General features: G+C 39.3%; 2 protein-coding genes across 2 annotated transcripts in view; both read right to left on the bottom strand.

The window, feature by feature from the left end:
* sephs3 (selenophosphate synthetase 3) overlaps positions 1-3570 on the bottom strand; it is a 6854-nt gene extending 3284 nt beyond the window's left edge. The window contains exons 1-4 of the mRNA XM_037684420.1: positions 3240-3570; positions 2718-2821; positions 1143-1250; positions 497-651 (exon numbers count right to left, since the gene is read on the bottom strand). Coding sequence (XP_037540348.1) covers positions 497-651; positions 1143-1250; positions 2718-2821; positions 3240-3516 — 644 coding nt within the window. The 5' untranslated portion in view covers positions 3517-3570. The remainder of the gene's footprint in view (positions 1-496; positions 652-1142; positions 1251-2717; positions 2822-3239) is intronic.
* A 2813-nt stretch (positions 3571-6383) lies between these two features.
* The window catches only part of ikbkg (inhibitor of nuclear factor kappa B kinase regulatory subunit gamma), a 19305-nt gene continuing 12937 nt past the window's right edge, over positions 6384-12751 (bottom strand). The window contains exons 10-14 of the mRNA XM_037685050.1: positions 12531-12603; positions 12314-12448; positions 10483-10619; positions 7844-7920; positions 6384-7130 (exon numbers count right to left, since the gene is read on the bottom strand). Coding sequence (XP_037540978.1) covers positions 6946-7130; positions 7844-7920; positions 10483-10619; positions 12314-12448; positions 12531-12603 — 607 coding nt within the window. The 3' untranslated portion in view covers positions 6384-6945. The remainder of the gene's footprint in view (positions 7131-7843; positions 7921-10482; positions 10620-12313; positions 12449-12530; positions 12604-12751) is intronic.

The following is a 12751-nucleotide window of genomic DNA, read 5'->3' as shown; positions in this document are numbered from 1 at the left end:
TAACCAATATGTTAGTTAAGTAAAGTGTTAACCAATATGTTAGTTAACATGCTAACTAGCATGTTAGTTAACTAAAGTGTTAACCAACACTAGTTAGTTAGGACTTAGTGTTTCCCCTACTATTATACAAGCGGGGCGCCCCACCCTGGCAACAGAACCAAGCGCCCCCCCCAGATCTGCTGCACCACCGGATCAATGCAGGAAGAAAATCTGAATTTGCTCCAAATCATTTAAAGACAGCAGGAAGAAGAAATAGTGTAAAAGTTAAAAACTTGTCCAGATGGAATAAAATGTGATTAAAGTCAGTTTTTTTATTTTATGTGTCTGTTTTAAATATTCCCCTTTCCAAAAAATAAATACATTCCATGATTTTTCCATTTGTTTTAGGGAAATGAGCAAAGCTACCGAGCTCGATGAATTAAAAAGTAACATCCCTGACTGCACACTTGATGAACACCAACAATACATTCAACCAGAGGTTCTTCACGGCACTCACATGATGAACTCGTTGGTCTGGCAGACGACGGACGCGACGCCTCCGATGATGATCCAGGGGTTGACGACCGTCTGACCGCCGGTCACCGACGTCCCGCCTTCCTCTGCGGCGTCTCGAAACCCGCGAATCATCAGCGGCATCACTCGCTCTCGGTCCTGTTTCCACAGAAAAAATTAAAAAACGTCTCTGAATTTTCCTACAAACGCCTCAGCTTTGATCTGACGAGAAAAAAAGACAAAAACATAAAAAGACTGAGTAAAGAACGAAGTCCTGTTTTATCAACAAGAGCTGCAAATGTTACAAAATCAGCTAATTTTATGTTTCAAACTTGTAACAAAAACGTTTGTGTAAAAACTTACATTACTTTAAAAATGGATCAAATTTATAAAACGTCTGTTTCTTTTACTTTTTTTTTTCTGAAGAGATGACTCAGACGTCTGTGAAACAATTATTTCCAAACTTAATAAAAAATAAAACCACGAAGTGTCCAAAAAAAGTGACTTCACATCAACAGGAACATGAAGTCTACAAAGATAATTATTAAAACTCACTTTTTAAGAGGACTAAACATCAAAACGCTGAACTAAACTGCAGTGAAGTAGATTCAGTGCCGGTGGACTCCAGGCAGGAAGAAAAGAAGCGGTACCTTCTCGTTCATCTTCTGGCTGACGCTCAGCAGCATCAACATGTTGTCGCACTCCGTGATGCCCATGGCGTAAAGATCACTGAGGACGTTGCAGCACGCTATCCTCCCCTGACGAACAGGAAGCAGCACATGAGCAGGGTGTCTTTAAATCTAAAGATTCAAACCACGGTAGTTTTTACTGCATCCTGACCTGAACTCTGACGATCAGTCATCTAATCGGAGTTTCTTGTAATAAAATTCGCTTTAATGGAAAAGCGCAGGTACGATTTTTAATCTACAAGTCAGTCCGGTCTTTTGTTTCATTCCAAAAACAAATGGCAGAAAGATTTGTTATAATTCTGCAACATGTTGGCAATGACCAAGCCCCAGTCCATCTGGGTCAGACTTAGAAATGTGACCATGATCACGTTACTCCGGTCTAAACTCCTGCAGTCACATGACTGGGGCCACACGTCCGTCACCATCCTCCAATGCCGATGGCTTATTTTTCCTTAAAGCATTTACGGTTTTCTCTTTTACTCCCGAAGCTCTTCAAGAGACTAAAACAGCCTGTTTTGATAACGACACCAAACACGTGTGTGTGAGAGTGAACACGAGAATGTAGGACTGAATACAACTCCAGTAATGTGCAGAACTTTTGAGGCACTCCTCTTAATGTAAAAAAATAGAGAACTGTAACCCTGACCTGTGAATCATTAATGCAGAAAAAAATTCCTGAGCTTGAATGATTTAAAAGTTTGTCGGCTTAAAGACAACTTGTTCCCATTTCAGTTCGTTCTATGAAAACCTGCACATTAATAGTTTAACAAGCATAAAACAGAATTTCTGCACCACCAAGGTGACCTTAAAAGAATTTCAGAAATCCTAGAAGACTATTGCTCAACCGCTGCAAGAAATAAATAAATAGAAATGAGCCGATAACATGCGGTTAGCCCTTCATGTCAATTTAGAGGATTTTTAATCCAGGGAAACCTCAGTTTACAGTAGACGTTTGTTCATATAAACCGCTCACTTCACGTCATTCCACAGCATTTTTCTTGGATTTGGGTCAGAAGTTACACTTTAATATCGCAGCAGTGAGGAGGAGGAGGAGGAGGCGGCGCGCAGATCTGCTGTTTCTCATAAAGTGTGCATGTGTCAGAACAGCAAACTGCAAAATTTAAACAGTAAAAAACTCTTTCTTATAAACAAATAATTAACACTTTGGATTAGCAGCTCTTGCCTACTACATCCCATCTCAACTCTCATGAAAACAGTAAGGATCAATTTAGCGTTTTCCTTTAGCTTTGGCGAAAAATATATATTGATGACGTGGATGCGATGCATGGTGGTTGATCTAAAGTTCTGATTTCTGGATCTGAAAGGGACCGAACTGGTTTCACGTTGCGAGACAACACAAAATGACTGAAACCTTTGGTTTGTTTTGCCACTGATTGTGTGTGAGGGGGTGCACACTCATTCATTCAACCTTTATTTATATGTTGAGCCACAGGGACTCATTTGAAAGAGGGACCTGTTCCAGACAGAACATATAAAGTACAGACAAAAACAGTAGACAGTGATTCAATGACTCACCATCATGTACGGATCTTCAACGAGAGGGTAAAAGAAATCAGTGGTTTGGACCAGGGACAGGCCTCCATGTCTTATGGGGATCACACAACTGTCCAACCCAATACCTAAAATTAAAAACAAACACGTTATCTGATATTACAGTGCAATTCTTGCAGGATAGATCAAAGTATTTTGGCAGAACTTGTTACTTTATGTTAAACGATAGTAAAAATGTACAGTAAGTGATGAACTTTGTACCCACAGAGAATTAGAAATATTCTGCTAAATCATTACAGTTGTGTAATTTAACAGCTCACACACATCTGTCCTTTTGTTTATCTGTCCTCGTGTCTTTATGATGGGGGAACCAGATAATAGGACCGAGAGCAGATTATATGTTAACAAATTAACAGTTAAACCAGTTTTCTCTGGATGCTAGCTGTCATCCTGCCAACAAGCTAACGTTAGCTCGTTAGCTAACACTGACGTTAGCTCCGAGAACAAATGTTCCGAGTTAAAAAACGAAATCATTTCGTTCCTCACCAAGCCGCGGGCCGGGCAACTGTTCAACGAACTGCGAGGCTTGGTCTTCGGCTTTCCCCGAGCCGTCGGTCCGGTCCGGTTCGAGTCCCGACAGGAGTTTGAGCAGAGCCTCCTGCGGGACCTTGCATCCTCATCCCTTTAGGTCCGAGAAGGCGGTGAGACGGAACCCGCGATCCAGGCCGTGCTCTTCGGGGTTAAAAGGCTTGTATCCGGGGGGGAAACACCCCGCAGATACCACAGCATCCTCCGAGGGGGGTGGAGGACTGGAGCCTGACATGCCTGCACGAAGGTCGGTTCAAAAACCACGCAGGACAGAGGTCCAAGTCCCGTAAGTAGGAACAGACAAGCTGAGCGGCGTTCGTGAGCGGAAACGACACGACGTACCAAAATAAAATAAAACCAACTTTTCATTGGACGTTTTCAAGTCCGTATAAAATATGAGCCAATATCTCACATTGTATTTGCACCAAAAATTTAAGTATAAAGTTAAAATATCTTGTTACATCACAAGAATAATTAGATAAAAGGAACGTGTGCCTTAATTTGAAGTTCCTAACAAGTTTCCGGCTCTACTTCAAAGCGCGAGCTTCCTTAAACGACCAGGACGGTTGGACTGTACCATTCTGGACTGTACCACTCTGGACTGTACCATTTACCATGTTGCGTTTAAATGTGCTTTTTGAGTTTAGCCTTATCCCTTCAATTATAGTTTAATAGAACAAAACAAACAAACAAATAAAGCGTTTTCTTAGCTTTTTGTGTTTGCATTTGACTACTTATGAATTCAGTTTAAGGAGGGTGGAATGTGACAAAATTAAATACACAATTTATTCAATACATCATTAAATATAAAATTAAATTGTTTAATACACAAGGAAATGTCCCATGAAATAAATAAATGTACCTTTTAAATACTGACACTAAACAATGAAATGGCATTTAAGATTTTTTTTTCATTTAAAAATACATTTAATTATTTCACTGTGTATTTATTTATTTCATAGCTCCCAATTAAATGTAATGTAAATGCTCCCATCATTAAATAATTTAATAATGTATTAAATAATTAACTGATACATTTAATTATTTAATTATTATTTAAGGACATTTACAGTTCTTTATTTCATGATGTATTTATTTATTTATTTTTGTCACATTCCACCCTCCATACCACACAAGCTATAGCCTTTTCTTTATTTCTTAAAAGCATTTTGCTTCTTCTGGCTCTTAGCTAGCAGTTTGTTTTTTTATTTATTTATTTGCTTTGTACTAGCTTTTTTCTGCTTGTGCCTTTATTCACACCATTTATTTTTCAAATTACACTTTTCTACACATTTTAGCTTTTGAACCCAATTTCAACCTTACAGCATTTTTGTTATTTTTGTGTTTCTTGCGTCACCTTTCAGATTTTTAGCTATTGACATATTTTAAATAAACTCTAGGTTTTTAAGCATCTTTCAGCAAAATTATTCAGCAATCAGCATTCACACTACATTTTTGCAGGAAATACAATTTTTTCTAGTATAATTAAAGATATTGTGAAATTGTTTAAAGAAAAGGTTAACAAAAAGCTGCTTAAAGTCACAACATATTTCATTAGATTAACTGCATTTCTGCTATAACTCAAATGCTACGTGTTGAATAACTTCTGAAGAAGCTGAAACATTTTGGTCAAGTTAAACGTAGCAAAAGGCTATTTAAAAACAAAATGCAACACAAGGGTTAGCCAAAAGTGTAATATGGCAAAAGTTAGAAAACTTAATGTAGAAAGGTCAGCTACAATCTTTAGGTATTAAAAGGAGCACAAATTAGCTAAACGGAAATTGTGATAAAAGTAGCAAATTCCTGAAGAAATATATAGGAAAAATTCTAGCTAAATGTAGCAAAACATTAGCTAAAAGCTAAATGTAACAAAGACCAACTGAAAGCTAAATTAAGCAAAAATTTAGATGAAAAATAAATTTAGCAGAAGTAAATGTAAAAGCTAGTTAGGCGAGTACACTAAAAGCTAAAAAAGCACAAAAGATTAGTTGAAATTGTAGCCACAAATAGCAAATGACTGTAAAAGCAGCAAAACAATAGCCAAAAGCTAAATGTAGCAAAAGACTGGCAGTGTAGCAAAAGGTTAGAAAAAGGTTAAATTTATCAAAATGTTAGGTAAAAATTAAAAGCAAAAATTAAGCAGTAGCAAAACACTGAAAGCTAAAATGAGCTAAACACAAACTAAAACAGTAAAATTGTAGCTAAAAAGAAGCAAAAGACTAGCTAAAAGCAGAAAAAGTATCAGCCAAAAGCTAAATGTAGCAAACAACTACTGTAACTGAAAGCTAAAGGTAGCATAAGTAAAAAAAAAAAGCTAAATTTAGTAAAAGTTTAAATAAAAAGTAAAAGGAGCTAGAGCTGAACTCTAAAAGCTAAAAGTAGAAAATACTAGCTGAAAGTTAAACTTCGCAAAAGATTAGGTAAATGGCAAAAGTAGCAAAGGCTAGCTGAAAGCTAAAGTTAGCGGTTAATGTTAAAACTAGTTGAACACCAGCTAAAGTAGCAATGATTCTGGTTATTTTACTTCTTTCTGGGCCCTCACAGCTAAATAATATCTATTCATTCAGCGTTTATTTATACAAGTTAATCCCTTTGAGCCTCGAGGACTCATTCACAAGAGAGACCTGATTTTAACAAACAAAAGAAGCGACCCTGCTCACTCTTCGCAGCTCCGTCCAGTGGTTTGCAACACATTCCAATTTCTAAAACACCAATTCAAGACACAAATACAATTTAATAACTAATTTATTGTGCAAATCCCAAACAGCTGAACATTTGCAACAAAATGATTCTTAATTACAAACAACATTATCACAAGTGGCGACAGAACCTCAGTGTTTACATTCATATCGATAAATAGCAGGCATTACAGGTAAAGAGAAGACACGATAAAGGGCACAACAAGCTCCGAGGTGGGTTACGGGTCAGGTTAAGCATCAGAGGTCGAGCAGCGGCACAATCAAAACACGGGCACCGAACACAGAGAATGGCTACTTTTTTCAACAAGAGTAAATCCATCTCTAATAGACAACACGTTTTGAGGTAATGCAAAAATGCTACATTTGCAACCAAAACATATTTAGTCATTTTATTTAAAGCTCGCTAAAAATCACATGCATCTTTATTTTATTGGAAAGGAAAAAAAAAAAGAAGTCATTCCTGATTGATCACATTTTTTATTAGGTCCGATAAATACTGATATGTTGGATTAAGGATGCAGTCAGAAAATACACGTTTACTCCATGGCGTGTGGTTCACTCCTCGTTTGCACGAGAAAGGAAAAGGCTGATGAAACTGGAATCATGTCCAAAATAAAAAACGGTGAGCTTCATCAGAAGCAATGCATGGGGGTGGAGGTGTCAGTGGACAAAAGGCCAGGTGTTGGGATGAAAAATAAAACCACTCGAAAAGGATGAACGACGGAGAAATCTACAGCTCAAGACAAATTGACGAAGCAGTAGAGGGAAAACGTGACGTCTCTTTCACTTTATTATAAGGCCTTCCGACTGCCCCGACCTGCCTTCTTTTGATTTGAACACATTTAATTTTTAACATTGAGATCCAAACCGGGGTTGTGTGTTTGCATGGCAGAGAGTAAGGTGCAACCAAACGGGGTCTGTTGTCAGAGCTGGATGCAAATATCGACAAATCTGTTTCCTGCTCATTACTGTATACAGTCCATGACGTGTATCTGCAGCGTGTCCATGTCTGGGGCCAAGTAATTACACTTCGGACAACATAAATCGGGCAGCTCCTCGGTTCCTGGTGCTCCTCGATCGTTGACGGGTACCTGATTCCGAAAAGACGGGGCCGGAGGGACGGTGTTGAAGGCTCCTCCATAAAACATGTCTAAAAGCAGAAAGCATCATAACACACCAACGAAACTGGAAATGAAACGTTGATACAATCATTTCCACGTGCAAGGCCCAGGGTATGTGGGATTTGACGAAATACTTGGAAAATAAAAGACGATCCTAAATGTTTTATTTTCTAAACAAAACAAAATGAATTCTGGGTAAGAGGCAACAGTATCTTGTGGTGAAAGGTGAATCTACAGACTAAAGCACGAAGCTCGTTGAATGTTTTTTATTCTTGGCAGAAAAAATGATCTTTTTGAACTCATTTTAAGTCGTTTCTGTGTGGTCGTTATAATGTGACCAGTCCACGGTTCTAAAGCGACCCACAGAAGACGTGACGCCACACGCTGCGTGTTGTGTTCACAGGAGATATCGACGCTACACGTTAGCACGCGTGGATCGATTCTGAAGGTTTCAAGGATTCAGAATTGTATTTTTGGATCGGGAGTGACGTACTGGATGTGAAATCCCACCATGCTAGTTTCGATACACGTTGGCATGTTGGTGTAGATTCTCAGTCAAATAAATAAATACAATAAAAATCAGATGTGCCACGTTCAGACTGACATAAAAAATATGATAAGGAAAAAAAAGATTGAAGTTACGTTTGCCAGCAGTGGAATGTAGCCTAAATAACTGCACATTTGTCGCGTTTTACACTTTTTAAAGCAAATCGTAGTGCATGTTTGCGTGCACGTAAGGTACCTTGCGGTGGAGGAATGTGGTTGGGCCGCTGGGGAAAGTCTTTCACGTGTCTCATCTTCATTTGCTCCATTCGTTCACTGAAACAGACGAGCACGTTTGAGGTTGATCCAACGTTTAAAAACGTCTACAGATTTACAGAACTGAACCGAACCATTTTCACTCAGTGTTCGTTCAGATTGTTTTCTAAGCTGTAAACACAAGTTTTACACTGCAAATAAGAACAACGCACGTCCGAAACGATTAGCTTCCTTTGAATATATCAAATAAAATACCAGAAGTATTTTTATACTTTCAATGCACCCAAGTTGAATTTCTTGGTTTAGTTTTTCTTAATTTATTTATACAACTTACAACTTTGGCACACATTAGTTGATTGGATTGACTGTAATATTTGATGATTTTCAAAGATTCAACTAAGAAATGCAAACATCTTTGTGACAAATGGTTGGTAACAGCAGCCTCAAGATCAGATTTTAAATATATATTTATTTACTGTGTCGACTCAACCCCGACTCGTCTCTGGAGTTGAGGAGCATTTTTATTCCTGACTGAGGTCAGAGTTTAATGGTTTAACCAAAAACATTCCTCTGAAAGTGGTCAGGCACAAGGACAGAAACAGGAAACCTCAGAAGAACGAGAGAATCCCTGAACGAGACTTCTTTAAAAGGTTACAAGAAATTCAGGATGGTTTTTTTACACAGTACAATAAGTACTGCATCTCCAAAGTTGCTACTCTTAAAGTTTATTTTTTATGCTTCTAACACATTTTGTACATCATTAAATGTTTGGGGTAATGTCACTTGGCCCTGTTTAAACGTGAGCCATCTATGGAACCGCTAGCGTTTTCTAATGCTTACTGAGCCCAATTGACAACAGTAAAACTTGATTACACAGTAATACTGCGCTCGTTGAATCTGAAACTAAGATATTTTATAACAACAGTATTATTAACCTTTATTTAACCTGGCAAATCCCATCAAGATCACAGATCTCTTTGCAAGGGAGGTCTGGGCCTGAAGCGGTCTAACATGCATGTTTTTGGTCAGTGGGAGGAAACTGGAGCACCCAGAGAAAACCCACGCATGCATGAGAAGAACATGCAAACTCCACACAGAAAGACTCCAGGTCCAACCAGGGATTGAACCCAGGACCTTCTTGCTGCGAGGCAACAGTGCTAACCGCTAACCAGAACAGCAAATGGCACATTATACGTCCACTGACAAACTATTGTACAACAATCTATAGCAATGTTTCAGAGAAGACCTTGCTTTAACTTTGACCTTGATTTTTGACCTGGACTTTGGAGCTGGGGTGATGAAAAGTGTACGTTATAGTCTGTCTAACGATGTGGAAGTGTATGACGTTTCATTAAATTATCTTGAGTGAGTCAGAAGTTATGGGCAGGACGAGACGTTTATGTACGCATGTACAGACAGATCATGACAGGTGTATAATTAAAAAAACTATAATTATCATATCTGGCAACACCAATGCCAGACTCTCAACGAGAAACGCATGCAGTCTGGAGTATGAAAATATATCCAAAATAGTGAATACAGGACCGTTCGTTTGGACCAAGGATGTGGTTGGTTTGTTCCTACATGTTGAAAAGTGTGAGCAGCACAAACAGCACTCTGCTACCTGTCGTCGTTATCGTCGATGATTTACTTGTGCAGAGAAACTGACTGCAGACGTCCGTAGAGCGCACGCCCAATTTCACGTCTCTGTGGGAGGCGGGGGTGTGTGTGTGTCCCCAAGACCTTCATTCTGAGACGTGGACTCAAAAAGCTTTGGTTTGAGAGAAAACGGTGCTCGTGAACAGGGAAACCGCAGTGGAAAAGCTAGTTCTGCTGAAAAACAGCCTCGTGTAAACTCGTCGGGGTTTTTGTAAAAATAACGTTAGAAAACAACAACTACCCGTCGTTTACAACTAAACAGGTTGACGATAAGTTCGATAAATTCTCCTGTTTGAGTTCAGACGTCTCAGCTCATCCCTGTAAGATCTTTGCTCCAACCTTTGCTTTAATTCTCGATGTCGCCCCCACAACGACCCTCGTCCTCGCAGCTTTTAGTCGCCGTCTCTTCTCAGAAGACGAGAGAAGAACTTCACCTTTTCTCATTGGACCTGGTGTCTCCGATTCAATCGTTCTCCCTCCGACTCTGTTTTTATCCAGGAACTATATTAACGACTCAGTATACACAAAGACTGTCCGAAGTGAACTCGTCAGCGTTCAAATGTAAACAAACAAGTTTGTAAACTCTTAGAATGCAATAAACGTTTACAGTTTCTGTTGCCTGATTTGTACCGACACCGGTGCTTAGATCTAACCGACCTCGTCTTGGTTCAGGTTCTGCTGCAGATCCTGCACCTTAAGGCCGAGCATCATTTGATTTTTAACTTAAGATCTGCCTCTGGTTTGTATCAGCGATGTCATGAAAGGACAAATGCAGATCCAGCTGACTGCTTTTGATGACATCGGCAGTAAAGCTGAAGAAGCTGATTCAGCATCAGATTAGCAATGGAGATTAAGAACAAACACGTCTCCTTGAATCCAAAGTGACCCAAACGAAGCTTTGAGCTCCAAGCACATTCACCGAGCGCCATCGACACATGAGACTACAGTTCAGGTTTGTTTTACCGTGACAGGATCTCCTTCTTGAGCTTGTCGACCTCGGCCACAGCCCGATTAAGCTGTTCCTGCAGCTCCTCTTTCTTCTGGTTCAGCTTCTCTCTCGCTTCTCGCTCCGCAAGGAAATCTGCCTTGTAGATCTCAGCCTGAGGAACACACAACGTACCGTCCAGTTTATTCTGAACACAGATGAACAAAACTGATCTAAAGCAAACAGAAGGCGCGTCAAAATGAACACGGTCCGTTTAAAAAATGTTCACTGACGCCAACAATCAGGCAAAATCTAACCGTTTACTTTTGTACAAGAAGGTTTAAAGAAATAGGAAATATTATTATTATTACTGCCAGCTGCACTGAAAGGCAGGCGATAATGTAATTGCCTGCGTCTGTGCTTGTTTATATTTCTGTTAGCAAAATATCCATTTTACAGACTGAGCTGTAAATTATACTCCAAGACCCGAATCGATCGCACAAGAGCTGCGTTTCAAACTTTACCTTCATCCGTTAGAGCCAACTCTGCCCGTTTGTTAGCAAAATATCTCATGAACCACTGGACGGATTTTAAAGATCGCCGCTGCGGGTACTCAACAAACACACAAACGGCCACAGCTCTGTCAATTTTACACATACTGAGATAAAAATAGGTGTGGTAGTAGCTGTGAGTCATCCCCAACACATGCTCTTAGCACCAACAGGCCTGAGATGGTGGTTTAACACAGAGCTATTCAGCTGAACTGCTCAGGGGCCGGACAGCCAGCAATTAAAGTCTTTATGTAAATAAACCAACTATTACAATGATCTGTACCTTTTAAATTTGATTATTTTGTTGCATTTAATCATAAATCCAATAAACAGAACCCAAAACACAAACTTAGAGCCCCAATAAATAAATAAATAAATAAAAATTCCTGAACTCATTTGTGGGCCGGACTGAAGTCACCAAAGGCCAGAAGTGGGCCGCGGGCCGCCAGTTGAATAGCCCAGGTTTAAAACTTTGACACGCAAGGTGACGTGCATCTCTTCAAGTGGGAGTGTTGGTTTCATTATTCTGCATAAAAATGTTCACCCTGTTCTCAGATTCCTGTTGTTATTTGGCTTTAATGATTCTGATTTTTTTTTTTGCTGGATTACAGTTTTTACTTAATTTTGATCAAAAAAGGTCTGAGCAAGCAACAAAACTCCTGCTTCTATTATACAGCCCCCCACCCAGAACTTCACCCACTGTCAAATTTCAAAGTGTCAAAGCTCGAGAAAAAACAACAACATTTTTTAGCCTAGTCACGTCCTCTTTTAGGCGTTTGCCTGAAGTAAAACACTACTGGGTCATGTTCTGGTCAGAAAGTGTGATTCTTTTAGAGAGAAATTGAGTTTAAGTAGCGACTGTTCACACAGAACTTTAAACTCTTTAAATAACATTTTATATACGTATCCATCTTAATAAGGGGCTACTGTTGATTTCACTACAGGGAAGTTAAAGTGTGTCTCAAAGCTGCAGTTCAAGTTAAATCCAGTAAATAGTACAACTCTGCCACCTTCTGACAAATATCAACGTGTATAAAATCTGGAAATGAAAGCAGTTAAAGTGACTTCAGGTTCTGAGTAAAGGAGGTTACAGACTTCTGCTTTCAAAGCTCATTAGTGATCCTAATAGATCGTAAAATAATAAACTATGGTTGGAAACTTAAAAGCCAACAGATCAAAAGGGAGAAAGTTGTAAACAGAGGAGCAGATTTTTTTCACAGATTTCCAGCAATTTAAAATAAATTGACCCGTTTTCTTAACGTTCATTGAATCTGCAACAGAACTGCCGTGTAAAGAAGCTTCAGGTGTGCGGGTGTACCTGCGCTGTCAGGACAGGGACGGTCTCCAGCGAACCTTTCTGCTGCTCCACCTCCTCCTTCAGTTTATCGATCAGGTCCTGCTTCAAGGCGAGCGCTCGCTCTGCGTCCTCCAGGCGGCTGCTAAGATCTCCTTCCTGGAGCAACACAAGGAGAGGAACGTCAACACAAGAACAACACAAAGACACGAATATAAAAAGTGACTAAATCCGTCTTGACCTCGTTCTTCAGTTTGGAATCGTAGTCTCTGAACAGACACGTGTAGGCATGCTGCAGCTGCGTCAGTTTTTTCCTTTGAAAAAGACGACAGAAAAGCAGAATTTGGGGATACATTTCTGTAAATATTAATAGGAGTCATTAAAGTTTACATTTCTGTAAATATTCACAGGAGTTGTTTACATTTCTGTAAATATTCACAGGAGTCACTATTGTTTACATTT

The sequence above is a fragment of the Nematolebias whitei genome, chromosome 11, assembly GCF_014905685.2.
Source record: "Nematolebias whitei isolate Nwh7 chromosome 11, NemWhi1, whole genome shotgun sequence".
Lineage (NCBI taxonomy): Eukaryota > Metazoa > Chordata > Actinopteri > Cyprinodontiformes > Rivulidae > Nematolebias > Nematolebias whitei.
This window is presented reverse-complemented; position numbering and strand designations above follow the sequence as displayed.